Here is an 18,091-nt window from a genome sequence, read left to right on the forward strand (position 1 = left end):
AGAGGTCAGCATAGTTGAGATATCCCTCAAAGTTCAGTACAGAGTTAAGTGTGCTCTCCCCACGACATGACAACGAAAGTCTGTTGAGTTGAGCTTTCTCCAGTATCAGTATCTGACGTGGAATCTTTGGTTAGAAGAAACCTGATTAGCTGCTGATAACATCAATGTATCAGTTAAATGTGACCAGTAAGATCACGTACCCACTGCTTCGCCTCGTTTTCCCCGCTTGTCGGTGCACACAGACATCTAAACATCTGCACGACTTCTTGCCTGCACTCTTCAAACTTGTTCACGTCCCCGCCCTGTTGAAGCCAGTACTGTTTGGCGTACTCGTCCACATACAACTGACCGTTGTTCAGTAAACGAATCAGATCGATGATGCTCCTATCAACGGCAGGACCGGAGTAGAAGTTGTTGGTGTAATAGTCGTACATATAAGTGACCACCATGTCAGAAATCTCTTTGATGGCTGCTCCATAGGCAGTTGCGTTGGCATCAATGTATTGGTCTTCTTCTCGAATATGAGCAACCATCTGGTGGCCGATTGACTGGGTGGTGGCTGCAGGAAGAGGTGTGTGATGCTTTATAAGCTGCTGTGTGTTCTTTATTTTCAAGCAGTTGAGCTGCAGTGCTTCCAATCCTAGCAGCAAATCGGTCAATGATTGTCCGAAACACCTTCAGCACGTTGTTGTTGATGACATGTTCGCCACGATGCGATGGCTTCTTCTGTTCCCCTTTACTGGTCTTTGGGTCTGATGGCTTTTTGGATTTGTTGGTCAATTCTTTGATGTTAATCTGAGTAGCAGCAGGTTTTTTTACCAGCTCCTTTCATGGATTGTGCAGCTCCTCCTTTCCCGGATTTTCCACCTTTACCTTTCATGGCATTCATGACTTCTTTGGGACCAATGCCCTTCATTACGACCTTTTCAGCAACTTTAAGGTGTGCAGAATCCGGGGCACCTGCTGTCCCATATGTGAGGACATCCAGCACAAGACTCAGAGCTGCATCGGCTCCATTTTCCTTTGCAAGGTCATAGGCGCCATGGCAGACGGCTGATATAGCTTCAACCGTGTTCTGGAGAGTACCCACGACTGGGAAGATGTCCAGCCATTCTGTCCATACGCTCATGTTTGTTGTTGCTTGTCTGAAAAAAACAAGAGAACATTGAATGGGTGAGTGAGTGAGTTACGTTTTAAGTCGCACTCGGCAATATTCCAGCTATATGGCTGTCTGTAAATAATTGAGTCTGGACCAGACAATCAAGTGATCAACATCATGAACATCGATCTACACAACTGCGATATGATGACATCACAGTCATTGTTATCGTGACGTGTGTCAACAAAGTCAGCGAGTCTGACCACCCGATTCCGTTAATCGCCTCTTCCGACAAGCATGGGTTACTGATGATCAAATGGGTAATAAATACATTCCATTTAAATGTGATTGGGTGAATATGTTTAAGACCGCTTGTAGCAATACTCGAGCAACTTCCTCTGAGTAGACACCAGGGAGGGTGTTTCACATATTCGAAGCTGGGAATTCCCCTCACAGGGGAAACGTCTAAACGGCTAGACTTCCTGCCGACTCTTAAAGGTCACATGCAACCAAAAAAATCAAACATAATTAAAACACAATTATCACTACTTCATGACATATAATATGCATTGCTGATTATGAAAAAACAAATAAACCAAATTATATGCGTATAATCGCAAATCAAAAGTGCAATATTTTGTACTTGGGTTTACCTCCCTCGAAACGAAGCAGCCGGGATACCGAACCCAGTCAGAGCGGGTGGGTGTGCACTCAAGTGTAACGGCTGGTTCATTAGCAGATGCCGCCTACACGGGTCATTGTGTGTGTGTATATATAGAAAGTTGGGTTTTGTAAATACATGCTCATTTTTTTGTGTATAACATTTTGCAATCAACAGACATCATAACATGTCATATGTTCAAGTATCACACCTGCCTGTCTGTGTAAATACATAATGTGACAGAGACCAAACTCGGGCCATAAATCAATGCGTTTTGTTTATGGTTTATAGCCTGATTGGTGTTAAGTTCAAATTGCATGTGGTCAGTGATCGCAGTTGTGTATTGAATATTGTCATTAGCAGACAGGCAGGCAGACACACTGGTGTCAATAAAACAAGACATTGAGTTTTGTCTGTGACAGCAACATATCTATATCACAGTTAGAAATCGTGTCGACTCTAAATAATGACATTGCTTTTAATTATCGACCTGAGAAAGTGACTCGGTAAGAAGAACGTGTGGTGAAATAGATAAATGAAATTATATAAACAGTTTATTTACTGTCATAACATACAAAAAGCTCGCGCCTGTGAGATATCAACAAAACATTATGAAACTAGCTCACACCAAAGCCTTCACCGAGTATTCACCAGACAGCCCGCTTCCAAGTTGCGCGAACCTATTTCACTGCGCACGTGCTATGAGCGCAGCCAGCTGTTGAAACCCGTATTCCTCAGAAAAGTCTGGGGAAAATTAGTTGAAACGTTTGAACTCCGATTTCGCGCGTTTTTTCATCGCGCTATTTTTAACTTTATAAGTTGAATTTGCATTTTTGACGCTTTTTTTCGGTAAGTCCATACCGAAAGGTATCAGAATCTGCAAAGTTGTGTTTTACGTTGCATGTGACCTTTAACGTTCTTTGTTGTTTAAAACCATATTCCAGATATATATGGCGGCGGTCTGTAAATAATCGAATCCGGACAAGACAATCCAGTGATCTACAGCATGAGCATCAATATACGCATATGGGATACGATGACATCACAGTCATAATAATCAAGATATCATCAATTCAACACTCGTAATGCCAGCAACGTTTTCGGCAACATTTTATTTTTCAAGATAATAATGGACGTGCTCATATTGCTAGGATTCTGACCCGTTTCACCCAATGGCAAAACATTCATGTCATGGCCAGACTGAGTGAGTGAGTTAGCTTTTCAGCTGCTTTTACCAATTTCCGAGCACTATCACAGCGGGGTGGGGGTGGGGGTGGGGGTGGCATTAATGGGCTTTACACGTTGTACCCGTGTGGGGAATCGAACCTGGGTCTTCGACGTGACGAACGAACGCTTTAACTACTTTGCTATCCACCGCCTCGTCATAGCCAGAACTCCCTTGACACCCTTTAAACACGTCTACTGGCAAACAAGGATAAGTTGGACCGGCGCAGAGAAGTAGGCGGTGCATGGCATTGCGCACACCCACGAAACAGGCACTATTAAAAGATAGCACCTGCCACTGTCGAACTCGGAGTTCGCTGAGACAGGCCACGCGCTTCACCCATCGCATTATACTTGATCACGGACAACCTGGGGCCCCTTCGTTCACAATGGCAAGCACCAGTGGGCGGCTCTCATACATGCTAATACGGGTCAATTGTCCAGTCAGTGCCCAACTTATCCTTGTTTGCCAGTAGGACGTCATTGCCAGATGTGTATATCTCTATATGTTGACAGTGCCATTCCAGTGCTCGTGGGTTTCACCACCAAAGTGATAACTGCCTTACACCGGCTTCTTCCTCAGAATAGTGTTCAAATAAATAGAAACATCGAAATAGAAATAATTTTGGTAAGAAATCGCGGTCAAAAGTACGGTCGATTGAAAAGTTTGTTAAACTGACTCAACCAACCAGCGACTGAAACTCACTAAAACCTCTCACTCACTCATATTATGTTCGGGCCGTTAAAAAGTTGAGATTGGATAATTCCTGGAAACCTATGAAAACCTATGAAGAGCGTTACATGTCAATGAGCGGCTCTCCTTCCAGTGAGGGAGGGAGTTTTGCGCAGCACTCAGCAATATTCCAGCTATATGGCACCGGTCTGTAAATAATCGAGTCTGGGAAAGACAATCCAGGGATCAACAGCATGAGCATCGATCTACGCAATTGATATACGATGGCATGTGTCAACCAAGGCAGCGAGCCTGGCCACCCGAACCAGTTTGTCGCGTCTTACGACAAGCATGGGTTACTGAAGATCAGGGGTGGTGGGGTGGCCTAGTGGTTAAAGCGTCCGCCCGTCACGCTTAAGACCCGGGTTCGATTCCCCACATGGGTGTCCCCCGCCGTGATGTTGCTGTAATATTACTAAAGGCGACGTAAAACTATACTCACTCACTACTGAAGATCAGTTCTAACCCGGACCTTCATTGGTCGCTCTTATTTGAAGGTCAGTTTTCCCATGTCACTTTTCATTACAGTGCTATTTGACATGCTACTGTACTGTCGTACCATCTTTTACATATTCAAAACCCTGTCACCTGAAAAAAATACTTGTTTCCATTTTACGCATTGTGATATTTAATTATTTACTACACGTTAAATACATGCTGTTAATCGTAGTATCCTAATTGCGTCGATCGATGCATGTGACAGTGTTTCAGTTGTCTCCCTTTCCTTTTCTTTTCGCTTTTCATGAATCTGTGATTCCATGTGATATGATTTATACTGTGATGATCATATGTATAATGATTATGTTTACAGGTATTCTCTTCATCTGCTAAAAGCTAAATATTGCTGAAAGCCGCGTAAAACCATACTCACTATACAGTCTAGACTAGGACCACGTCACGACTCTCTTCTAGTGCTGTGTGTGGCGTTAAACAACAAACAGACAAAAACAAGAACAAACAAACAAACATAGAACCGTTTTTCAGATGAGCGAATAAAGGAGACCCGCTTATGGCACGAATAATGCACTTCCCTCAAATAGGTCAAATATAAACTAAGTGGGGGCACATTTTGACATGTAACACTTGAGTAATTCAGTGACGTGACACATTAGACATCGAAAACTCTAAGAACTTACGTGTCTGCTCTCAACAAAAGGTCCCGCGACTGATAAAATGTCAAGTCTCAGACTGATTTATTAATCTGACACTGCCCGCAAACTCGATTCATACATCCGCGTTTAGCTGTCAATCATTGAGTCACATCGAGTCACAGAAATTAATTTTCTTCCTTTGCAAATGTCTGCCATTGTCCTACATCTTTGCATGGAGAGTATCATATTACAGTCGACTATGTAAGTGATAGAGCTTAGTTTTACGCCGCACTCAGCAATATTCCAGCGCAATTGGGAACCCATGTCAACCAACCACCCGATCCCTTAAGTCGCCTCTTACGACAAGCATGGGTTACTTAAGATCGATTCTAACCCGGATCTTCTCGGGTGATACACATAAGGAGAGTCTTATTGATATCAAAATAAATCAGTCTGTAAACAATCGAGTCTGGACCAGACAAACTAGTGATGAACAACATGAGCATCGATCTACGCAATTGGGATACGATTGGGAGCCCCCGATCCTGTTGGTCGCTTCTTACGACAAGCATGGGTTTCTGAAAACCACTTCTAACCCGGATCTTCACGCGTCTCATTATCTCTAACTCTCTTCATACCAGTGTATATATGATGTCAATAGGGTGGTCACTTGGAGCCTGACCACACGATCCCGTTAGCATGGGTATCTGAAGACCAGGGTCAAGTAGTTAGGCACGCTGATTTGGTCGGGTGAGTGAGTGAGTATGGTTTTACGCCGACTTGAGCAATATTCCAGCAATATTACGCCGGGGAACACCAGAAATGGGCTATAAACATTGTACCCATGTGGGGAATCGAACTCTGGCCTTCGGCGTGACGACCGAGGGCTTTAACCACTGGGCTACCAAACCGCCACACCTTTCTTACCAAGATGTCAAAGAAGACCATACAGCTCTTGCTCAGAAGTTGTTTCATCAAACACAAAATATATTTTTATAGAAAATAGATGGTTTAGTTGTAGATGCGTGGACAACAATTCCACATGTGACATTAAAGACCACATTCTTCCTGCTTTGGCTTGTACCATATCGTTTAGTGTTTTTAACTGATTAACATTTGACATGCCCTTGCGTTATTGTTTGTGACTGGAACCATTTTCAAGAACTCCTAGAATCAAAACTATTTGATAAAATACATAAACACTTGCTGACGGTACAGAAGGAATGGTACCATCGACTTCGCTTTAGTAAATATTTCTTATAAACATTAAAACGACTTATTATAATGCTAAAAATCAAACTTTGCCACATGAATCCTCTATTTATATCTGGTGGTCAATAGTACAAAGTATAAGATCACCCATGTGCACAAGGGCAGGTGGGACAAATGTTATGCCATCTTAATGCAATGAAAATGTATAGCTTTAAAGATATGGCTTGTCTTCTATTGTAATCCATAAAATATTAATGGAACATTAGTCGACAAGTCTTTGTGCATTAATAGCTAATTATAATTAATATTCTTATGTCAGCTTCCTATATGGTACGATGTGTTTGCAGCATAGTTGCAGATATATTTGTGATATTGAAAATTGGGACAAAACTAAGTATAAATATCTTAAATATCCTGCAAAGGTATAGAGTCCTGGGTGTGGCTTTAATTGTTTCTCTAACATTATAGAAATCTGTAAATTGTGAAAGAATAGTGATGATGATCTGTGTTGTGAAATAAGTAGTTTGGACTGCTTGGTGTTCTTCAATCCAATATTGGTATGCAGATCAGGAGCATGTGGGCCCTTGTATTTATTCACCAGGGCAGGTACGTATAAATATTCCCTACGTTCACTCTCCCTCCATCTGACCAATGGTTTGTAAGATCTTTGGGCTATTGTATCGAGTCTGAGAGTCGAACCCGTGAATCTCGGAACCCGTGAATTGTCTGGTCCGGTTACAGACCCACCGCCATATAGCTGGAATGGTACAATCAAAGTAACGATTCCCCAAGTAGAAATGTAGCACTAATGGGAACAGTCCTGACAGGAAAGTGAAAGAAAGTAGGACAATGAGCCACTGTGGTTATACACTGGTGCAACCGACAGAGCAGGGCTCATTGGATAGGGGCATTGCACAAGGGGATCAGTCAGTGGGTTGAGGAAGGAACATCTCAGGATATGACACTGCAGGATTTCTAGTTGCGCTATCTGCTCGAATGTGGAGTAAACAGGAAGGTCTTCTTCAACTAGGATGTTAAACTGGTTGTGTACAAGCAGCCAATAACCACTGACGCACTTTTCAGATTTCAATGTGACCTGATCCGGCAAGTAGAGGCAAACAGCAGAGCGACGCTCGACTCCGCTGCAATATTTAAATTGGTTTGTTGTCTATCACCAGACTTAGCCATAAGGCGGCGGTCTTTAATAATCAAGTTTGGACCAGACAATCCAGTGATCAACAGCATGCTCATCGATCTGCGCAACTGGGAAACGATGACATTTGTCAACCAAGTCAGCAATTCTGACCATCCGACTCCGTTAGTCGCCTTACGACAGGCATGGGTTATTGAAGACCAATTCTAACCCTATTTTTATGTGTCTTTGGTCTCGACTACAAGTTGTTCGACGTCCATGTTTATGGAAGCCGTGGTGGCTGAGTGGGTAAGACGGCAGATTTTGTGTGCTGGCGATTAGGTGCCTGACTCCAGGTCAGGTCCTGACTGTAGAGTCAAGACTCGATTATTTTCACCACCCCGCCATATAGCTTGAATATTACTGAGTGCAGCGTTAAAACCAACGAACCAACCAGTCCAGACGACAGACTTTGGGTACCCTCTGTTTATATAGGCCTATAATGACTTCTTTGCTCTTTGGTGCGTTGGGGGTAGCCTAGTGGTTAAAGTGTTCGCTCGTTACTCTGAGGATCGGGTTCGATTCCCCACCTGAGTACAATGTGTGAAGCCCATTTGCTGTGTCGCCCGCCGTGATATTGCTGAAATATTGCTAAAAAGGGCGTAAAACTAAACTCACTCACTCATGATGTATGAATGGGCCATTATTACTGTCTCCTGTCTACAGGCCCTATAATGAGGTCTCTGAATTCCAGTATTATAATTATTGGGCCCATGGGTCATGATTGGCTTGTTTATACATGTGTCCAGTGAAGAGTACAATTCATGGGTGGAAACAGGGCGGAAACAGTACACCTCTGCATATCGTACAGACCCGTCTAGGACAGACATAAATATACTGCAATAACTTTTTTTTTTTTACCTTTTGGCAATGAAAATAAGTAGCAACATCCGAAACTAATAAATGGTTTAATAAGATGGCCTATATCCCCTTCAAAAATTGTTCAGACGGTAGGTTTTGGAACATGTACAGACCGATTATTGGGACATGGGTCATGAGCGAGTGAGGTGAGTTTAATTTTACGCCGCTTTCAGCAATATTTCAGCAAAAGAAATGGTCTTCACATTGTACCCATGTGGGAATCGAAGACCAGGTCTTCGGTGTGACGAGCCAACGCTTCAACCACTAGGCTACCCACCGCCCGTCATGACTTGACCATTTGGGACTTGTTTCTTTCAGTACAAGATTCGTTGAGTGAATGACGGCAGACCTGCTCAATTTACCATCATATTAGGCGTGATTGAATTATGCAGCTTTCTATTTTGCAGGGCTCCTCCACTACGCCTTACCCGTAACAGGGCACAAACGTGGGCTGCCAGTTGATTGTGTTATCATATCTCGATAGTGGACTTGATTCTATCAACCACTGGTTTACAAGGCCTAGAATCGATCAGTTACACGTAGCCAACACCGCTGGACCATTCTGACTGTAGGTAAAACACATATTTCTCACACATTCCAGATACGTATTCACACTAGTGTGTGTATGCATGCACACACGCGTGCGCTTGTTATAATCTACTGCGCGTATGGTGTGTGCATGTGTGCGTGCGTGCGTGCGCGCAATGTGTGTGCAGGTGCGTGTTTATGTGTCAAGTGCATGCGAAGGCACTGAGTGAGTGAGTTTGGTTTTACGCCGCTTTTAGCAATATTCCAGCAATATCAGGCGGTAGGTTTGGGGGTATGTACAGACCTATTATTGGGTCATTGGTCATGATATTGTGAGTAAGTCCGTTTAAATTAATGAGACATTTAGCTATATTCCAACAGGGGACACCAGAAAGGGCTTTACACATTGTAGCCATATTGCGAGATCGAACACGACTTCGGCGTGACGAACACATTAACCACTAGACTACCCACCTCCCGGCGAAGGCATTGAGCGACAGCACCTAGCCACCCAGCCACCCAGCCACCCAGCCACCCAGCCATCCAACGCCCCTTCAATTAGCAGTCACTTTCAAAGAAGACTGACTGACTGAGTTTTTAGTTTTACGCCGCTTTTAGCAATATTCCAGCAATATCACGGCGGGGACACCAGAAATGGAAGCAACACATTGTACCCATGTGGGGAATCGAACCCGGGTCTTCGGCGTGACGAGCCAACGCTTTAACCACAAGGCTACCCCACCGCCCGACACTTTCAAGAAGATGATTCACTCAACCATGACACATATAACAGCAGAGTATCTGGGCGGAGTACAGCATACCCGGACACACAGTTCCACAAAATCAGATTCCCTGTATTTTAAAATAACTTTACCGAGAAGCCGCCAACGCAGTGTGCGGTATTTGAAAAGTAAAGGCCAGAAATGCTTGGAAAATGCTTTTGGCAATTATTTGATAATGGTTGATATTTCAGATTCAAAAGTCATATATAGTCATTCATACCACCACGACCTAATATGGCATATGAGTGATCACGGTGTACTATTTCCTTATCATAACGATTACTCATAAATTATCGAAAAATCCATGGCAGAAACACTTCTAAGAAACAAACTATACTGTGACCCACCTGGCAGGCAGAATTCGGCGTGACTCACAATATCATGACCAGCGTTTTGTAATGCAAGGGCGGTACATGTCAGGGACTGTCTCAAAATATCAAGTGTTAGTATCACAGCTGGTGGAGGGACTCTAGCGGAATTAAACAGGACATTTATTGTATTTTTGATCTCATCGTGCATTTTAGCACACGTCTGTGGGGATTTTACGTTCATACAGTTGATTAACTGCACCCGTATGACACCCTTATCAAAACTATCCAGTTTGTATTTCTCATCTGGTTTTGATTTTGACACGACCCTGAGGTAACTGATGTGTTTACAACTTTGTAAACCTGACTATGTCAAATTAAGGGCTTTATACATTCTAAAGTAAACCCTGTCATAGCTGACGAGAGGTTTCTCCCTTTGTTTCTCCAGTATGAACTACTGGTATAAATTTGAAATTAATTGTTCTGCAGAGATATCAAGTCGCATGTTGCCAGTTCAATGCTCATACACGAAGTGAAAACTTCTATGGGTGAACAAGATTATCAATAGGATTTCAATTAAAGGCTTTTTTACGTAATTCGTTTGGATATAACTACTACAAGGGTTCCATCTTTTTTCACATAGAGATGTTCATAAAAAAACCCAACTTTTTACAATCATTTATGTAATTTAGTTGGTTGAGGGCTATATGAATATTTATAGTCTGTATTTCAAAACTACAGTTTGTACTTAGATTATTTACGAATGTTGTTAAAACGTCAAAGTTTCCTCCTGAGGGAAGTCATCCCTCAAGTGCATTTTATCATCTGAGCTTTAATATCAAGGTAGAGTCGTACATGTGTCATGTATGTGCTTTTTATCTTGTGTCAGATTCACCATATTGATATTGAAGCCAATAAGCATTTTCCAAGCATTTCGGGCCTGACTTTTAGTTAAAGAACGCGACCCAACAAAGGTAAGGACAATAGCACTGTCGGGTCGCACTTGAGAGTGGGTAACAAGGACATAAGTTATAGACATCCTGAACGGAGGATGGTGAGGGTTGTTGTTGTTTTGAGGTTAAGGACAGGAGTCTTAACACTTATAACTCAAATAACACTGAGACACTCGCTGCTCAGTACTCAAGATAGTGTGTACGGAGTTGCAGGTAAAGTTTCTTGCGTAAAGTCCAGGTGGGAGGTTTCTAGAAAGGTAGGCGTTCGCTGCCCATATCCCCATTGGTACGGAAGCTTATTAGGGCCATTCGTTTTTCGGATACATATTATGTTTTTAGATACCTACGAGTTGAAATTTCATGAAAATGATCTTGAAATTTCGAGATATAATGTTGAAATTTCAAGATCGTTATCTTAAATTCAAATGAAGAACCCCAAAACAAAACAAAACGAATGGCCCTAAAGGCTTAGGTAGTGTACATCTTAGTTGAGGAAGGATTTACGACCTCCTTTGTGGGACAAGCTGAATTTATGTCTTTAGTTGCCATCAGGTAGATATGTACTCTCATTGCTTTTGTTGTTAGTAGTCGATCTTCGTTTCAGTATTTTGAATTTTAACAAAGCTTACATAGAAGTGAGTGAGTTTAGTTTTAACCCGCCAGAAATGGGGTCATGTGGTGTATCAAACCTGGATTTTTCGTGACGAGGCGAGCAGCCTTAACCACTACACTAACTAGACCACTACATTAATTCCAACCCGGATCTTCATGGGACCTCTGGCGTGTCGTTTCCAGGTTTTGCTAAACGCTGTGTAGAACCCACATTTATTGAAGCCCTTTAAACGTTCTTCCAATAATTACTCCCTTTTGTTCTTTCAGACAAGTAACAGCAAACATGAGTGTATGGACAGTTTGGCTTGACTTCATCCCAGTCGTGGTTACAGTCAAGAACACGGTCGAAGCCATGGGGACTATGACCTTGCGAAGGAGAAAGGAGCCAATGCCGGCTTTGGGTCTTGTGCTGGATGTTCTCACAGGTGGTACCCGAACATGCCGCTGGGACTGCTGCCCCTCAAAGTGGGTCAAAACTCGCTCTTAAGGGCACTCACAGAAAAGTTGTGGTGAATGCCATGACTAAAGCCGGGGCCAGAGCTGGTACAAAAGCAGTTGCTGCTCGGATTCCGATCCACGATTTGGGCAAAATCAAACTGGCCCCAAAGACCCAAAGACCAGTGAGGATGAGAAGAAAAAGCCATCTCAACGTGGCGAACATGTCATCAACAACCTGTACTGAGGGTGTTTTCGGACAATCATTGACCGATTTGCTGCTAAGATTGGAAGCACCGCAGCTCAGCTGTTTGAAAATAAAGAGCACACAGCAGCTTATCAAGCATATTACGACCCCTTCCTGAAGCCACCACCCAGTCTATCAGGTACCACATGGTTGCACACGTTCCGCAACGGCCTATGGGTATAGCCATTGGGAGATATCTGATATGGTGGTCACTTACATGTACGACTATTATGGCAACAACAGCTACAATGCTCCTGTTGTCGATAGGAGTATCACCGAGCTGGATCGTTCACTGAACGAGAAGTCACTTGTATGTGGATGAGTACGCCAAACGGTACTGGTTACATCATGGCGGGATTTAGGCCTTGTTTGAGGAGAGCAGACGACAAGTAGTGCAGATGTTCAGACGTCTGTGTGCACCGACAAAGTGGGGGAGAACGAGGCAAAGCAGTGGGTGCGTGATCTTACTGGCCACACTTAAGTACACATCTCTTGGATGCCAAGACAAGCTATAGTAACCCTCGCCTATACCGACAAAGGATACCAAGACAAGCTGTAGTAACCCTCACCTATACTGACAAAGGATACCAAGACAAGCTATAGTAACCCTCACCTATACTGACATTGGTTGCCAAGACAAGCTACTGTAACCCTCACCTATATACTGACATTGGTTGCCAGGACAAGGTACTATAGCCCTCACCTACACTGACATTGGTTGCCAAGAAAAGCTATTGTAACACTCAACTATACTGACATTGGTTCCCAAGACAGGCTACTGTAACCCTCGCCTATACTGACATTGGTTGCCAAGACAAGATATAGTGACCCTCATCTTTACTGACATTGGATGTCAAGACAAAATGCAGTAACCCTCGCCCTATACTGACATTGGTTGCCAAGACAAGTTATAGTAACCCTCACCTATACAGACATTGGATGCCAAGACAAAATGCAGTAACCCTCGCCTATACTGACATTGGTTGCCAAGACGAAGCTACTGTAACCCTCTGCTGTACTGACACTGGATGCCAAGACAAAATGTAGTAATCCTCACCTATACTGACATTGGATGTTAAGACAAGCTACTTTCACCCTCACCATTACTTACATTGGATGCCAAGACAAGCCACTGTAACCCTCACCTATACTGACATTGGTTTGCCAAGACAGGCTACTGTAACCCTCACCTATACTGACATTGGTTGCCAAGACAAGCCACTGTAACCCCTCACCTATACTGACATTTGATGCCAAGACAAGCTACTGTAACCCTCACCTATACTGACATTAGTTGCCAAGACAAGCTATAGTAACCCTTACCTTTACTGACATTGGATGCCAAGACAAGATGCTGTAACCCTCACCTTTACTGACATTGGATGCCAAGATAAGCTACTGTAACCCTCACCTGTACTGACATTGGTTGCCAAGACAAGCTACTGTAACCCTCACCTATACTGACATAGGTTGCCAAGACAAGCTATAGTAAACCTCACCTATACTGACATTGGTTGCCAAGACAAGCTACTGTTATCCTCACCTTTACTGACATTGGTTGCCAAGACAAGCTACTGTAACCTTCACCTATACTGACATTAGTTGCCAAGACAAGCTACTGTAACCGTCACCTATACTGACATTGGATGCCAAGATAAGATGCTGTAACCCTCACCCATACTGACATTGGTTGCCAGGACAATGTACTGTAACCCTCACCTATACTGACATTAGATGCCAAGACAAGCTACTGTAACCTTCACCTATACTGACATTGGTTGCCAAGACAGGCTACTGTAACCCACTTGCCTATACTGACAACGGATGCCATGCTGAATAGATGCAGTTGTAACTCTGTTCGGAGCCTAATGTATGCAGTCCATTGCTTCCTTTAATGAACACTAGGATCACCCTAGTCAGGATTGGTTCTCTTATTCAACACACTTCTCTATCTGGAATCTTGCAGGATTCGGAAATGAAAGCAGGCAATAACCCACAATAGTTGACAATATTTTCACAAAATGTTACCAGACCAGTGTAGGGCTGTGTAAACAGTTCCCCACTGTATAGAGTGAGTTGTAAAAATATTTCCAAAGGATAGTATATATTGAAGGTCTCCCTTTGTCAATAAACAGGCGTACATCTTTAAACATGAATGTCTGTGAAACCTCCTCTACCTTGTGATTTATCCACTTCACTGCTGTGTCCAGGAACTGCTAACTCTCATAAGATATAAAAATTGCTGTCATTCAAAATAATATTCAGGTGTGTCTAATAAAAGATCAGAATCTAGATGCATGAGTTTGTTTTATTCATCAAGGAAAGTTGTGAGGGCACCCTGCTGTTATATTTTGCCAATAATACACTTATTCTCTATCTTGTAATGTCGTTTTAAGCGATACTAGTATTTTAGCCTAGGCGCTGTGTGCGACGTGCCTCAAAATCCAATAAATTGTCTCCAATTCATGCTCCATGAAATGTGCGAAATAAGGAAAAACACAGTTTCCAAATTTGGAACACAAGTCAAGAAACCATCACGCTATAATTCGCCTGAATATGAAAATTAAACACTTATTCTGCACCTTGTTAGGTCATTTTAAGAGATGCTACTATTGTCTAGGCGCTGTGTGCGACGTGCCACAAAATCAGCTCAAGTTGTCTGAATTCATGCACCATGAAATGTGCGAAAGAATAAAAACACAGTTATCAATTTTGGAATACCTGCCACGCACCCATCATGCTATACCTATCCGGAAGATGAACGTAATACACTGATTCACTATCTAGTTATATAAATGTGCAAAGTTACAACAGCACAGTTACCAATTTCGACACACATCTCAAGAAACCATTATGCGACGTGCCTCAAAATCAGTTAATGTTCTCTCCAATCAAGCTTCATAAAATGTGCGAAATAATATAAACGCAGTTACCAATTTCGGCACTCATCTCAAGAAACCATCCTGCTATAACTAGCCTGATGATGAAAATAATGCGATTATTACCTAATAATTTATAGATTTTAAATCTATACTACTTTTGCCTTAGCGCTGGCATGACTTACCTCAAAATCCGATAAAATTGTATCGATTCATCCTTCATGAAATGGGCGAAATAACAATGAGTGAGTGAGTTAGAATTTAACGTCACATCGGCAATATTTCAGTCATATAGTGACGAGAAATGTTTTACATAAACAATAAATTAAAGTTGCTAAATAATCAGTCATCGAAGGACTGTAAAATAACTAGAGTATCACAGATGGAGTCTAAAACTAGCATGAACATGTAAAACTATTTTATTTACGAAGACAATACAATATAAAAACGGGCTATAGATCGCCGACAACTGAAGGTAGATCACCATACTAGGAACCATGGGGACTTACATTACTTTTGCTACCTGCATGGACCCTAGCTGGATTTACACCATCCCTTCAGCTGTTGGCGATTGTAGGAAAGTGTAGCCACAAATGACAAGAATACTACGTTTAAAAATACAGGACGTGAAAATTTTACTTTGAAAATTTTGGGGACTTACGTACCCTCTCAGGAGGACAATAATTTTACGCTACTTCAACCCCCCTTCGAGGATACAGCCACTAACAATCTAAGCTGATAATGTACACTACCAATCATTAAAACACATATATCTACATAACATATTTATCAAAATTCATTAATTAAATCAATTTCTTTTAAAAGAGCAAGAATTAAATGAAGATGAACAGAATTAAAAAGATCCTTAACAGTTTTAACGTTGAAATATTTATCCCTTATGATGGAGAATTCAACACAGTCAAGCAGGAGATGCTTGACTGTGACTCTCTCATCACAATGGATACAAAACGGAGGATCTTCACCTTTTAACAAATATTTGTGAGTGTACCTTGTATGGCCAATACGACATCGTCGCATGATGACCTCTTCAAACCTGGACTGACAACCCAAGTAGGTGTAATCAATATAGGGTTTTATTTCAAGTAATTTATTAATACCTACTTGGGTGTCCCACTTCTTCTGCATCAGATCACGGATGTAAGTTCTAATGTCAGCTTTGTAATCAGAGTATGGGATAAGAAGTGGTGTCACAGACTTGTTGTGTGCTGCTTTTGCAGCCATATCGGCCATCGTGTTCCCTGAAATGCCAACGTGGCTGGGTAACCAACAAAAGACAATGTCGCATTGGCCAGTAGCAAGCTCAATATACAATTCAATAATTTCTAATAAAAGTGGATGTTTACAAGAAATATTTTTAATAGCCTGAAGACACGAAAGAGAATCGGAAATTATTATGTATTGTTTATATTTACGTCGTTTATTAATATAGTGAAGAGCTGTTAATATGGCCTTAGCTTCTGCTGTGAAAATAGAGCTGTTGTTTGGTAGTCGAGAGAAGATATTGTTCGGGATCAATGACAGTGGCACATACCACCGCGCCACCATCCTTGGACCCATCTGTAAATAAGGATTTGTATGTATTATATGTATTTTTAATTGATTATATTTTTGTTTGTATTGCAATTCAACAGTTTCAGATTTCTTAAACTTTGTCAGAGTGAGGTCAACTTCAGGCCTCACCAGTTTTAAGGAGGAGAAGAAAAGACGGGGAAGGAGCTATATTTTCCAACTCAATGCCGGCAGCAGAAATGAATGGCTTAATTCTGTGCCCAAGAGGCGGAACAAAGAAGACTTTTGTAGTATAAATCCCTCATAAAGAAGATTGAAAAAACAGAGTTAAATGCAGGATTAGACTCGTTAGAATAGAGTTTTGTTATATACTGTAATGATAATTTAATTCGACGTTGGTTGAGGGATGGCTCATCAGCCTCAACATAGAGACTTTCAATAGGAGAGGTTCTAAAGGACCCAAGACAAAGTCTCAGGCCTTGGTGATTGACAGAATCAAGTAGTTTTAGGTTGCTTTTGCTCAAGTTTCGAGCGGACCAATGATCGATATAGGTGGAGGAGGTAGTTTGATCCCTCCCCACTTTGAGTTGGAAACAACTTTCAACGAATCGAGTGCCATCCGGCATTTTAGCTTTAAAGGGATTTAATATGCGGCAGAAACGTTAAATGAGAGTCGAAAATTATACCCAAGAACTTGGCCCCTTGACAACATTGATTGGGGTGCCATTTAAAGATAGTTCCGGGTCTTTATGCGGTGTATATTTTCTACCAAAAGCCTAGACAATTAGTTTAAGACTTGGAGAATTTAAAGCCGTTTTCAAGACACCATTTAGTTATTTTATTTAAACACAACTGCAATTGCCGTTCAATAGTATGCATATTTTTACCACAACAAGAAATATTAAAATCATCCACAAAAAGTGATTCATCGATTGAATCGTTTAAAACCTTTGATAAACTGTTCATCTTGATACTAAATATAGTGACAGACAAAATACTGCCTTGAGGGACACCCTGATCCTGATTGTAATGATCAGACAGGGTTGAACCCACTCGGACTTAAAATTGCCTTTCTTTTAAAACTGTGATATAAAAAAAGGCAAACTGGCCTCTCAAACCAAAATCATGTAAATCCTTCAAAATGACATACTTCCAGGTGGTATCGTACGCTTTCTCAAGGTCAAAGAATATCGATACGGCATGTGTATTTACTATTGCATTTTTAACAAAGGATTCTAGTCGTACCAAATGATCAATGGTACTACGATTTTTCCTGAAACCACACTGAATATTGGTTATAAGGTTATTGGTTTCAAGATGCCATGTTAATCTATTGTTTACCATTCGTTCCATGGTTTTACAGATACAACTCGTTAAAGAGATTGGTCTGTAATTAGATGGATCAGTATGATCCCGGCGAGGCTTTGGAATAGGGACTACAATGGCATTACGCCACGAAGTTGGGAAATTCCCTGAAGTCCATATCATATCAAATATATTTATCAAAATATATTTATCATATCAAATATAGTTAGTATCATGAGCTTGCTCAAGGGCAGTATGGAGCTCATGTAACGAAAATAATTCGTTATAGTCTTCACCATTGCTGAGTTAAAATTGAATCTTTTCTTATCCTGTTGTTTCTGAAACTTTTTTGAAACTCAGGGACATAATTTGATGAAGATGAATGCTTGGCGGAAGTTTCACCAAGTTTATTAGCAATGTCAGTTTTATTAGTTAATAA

The 18,091-nt window shown here is 41.6% G+C and overlaps 1 protein-coding gene across 2 annotated transcripts; it reads right to left on the reverse strand.

Annotated features, from left to right (window-relative positions):
• Positions 1–570: 570 nt before the first annotated feature.
• LOC124261695 lies at positions 571–15,357 on the reverse strand. 2 transcript variants are annotated; one of them, XR_006894395.1, is made up of 2 exons: positions 4,854–4,930; positions 571–1,145 (listed from the first exon to the last, which is right to left on the reverse strand). XR_006894395.1 is itself a non-coding variant. In XM_046696050.1 (2 exons), exons 1-2 carry the CDS (start codon positions 15,344–15,346, stop codon positions 791–793), a joined length of 375 nt encoding a protein of 124 aa, XP_046552006.1. In that variant the 5' UTR covers positions 15,347–15,357; the 3' UTR covers positions 571–790. The 2 variants fall into 2 exon arrangements, 1 of the variants encoding a protein (XP_046552006.1); XM_046696050.1 differs by lacking the exon at positions 4,854–4,930 and adding an exon at positions 15,327–15,357.
• Between the last annotated feature and the right edge of the window lie 2,734 nt (positions 15,358–18,091).

Source organism: Haliotis rubra, unplaced genomic scaffold (assembly GCF_003918875.1).
Source record: "Haliotis rubra isolate DU_JTF1 unplaced genomic scaffold, ASM391887v1 Scf804, whole genome shotgun sequence".
NCBI lineage: Eukaryota > Metazoa > Mollusca > Gastropoda > Lepetellida > Haliotidae > Haliotis > Haliotis rubra.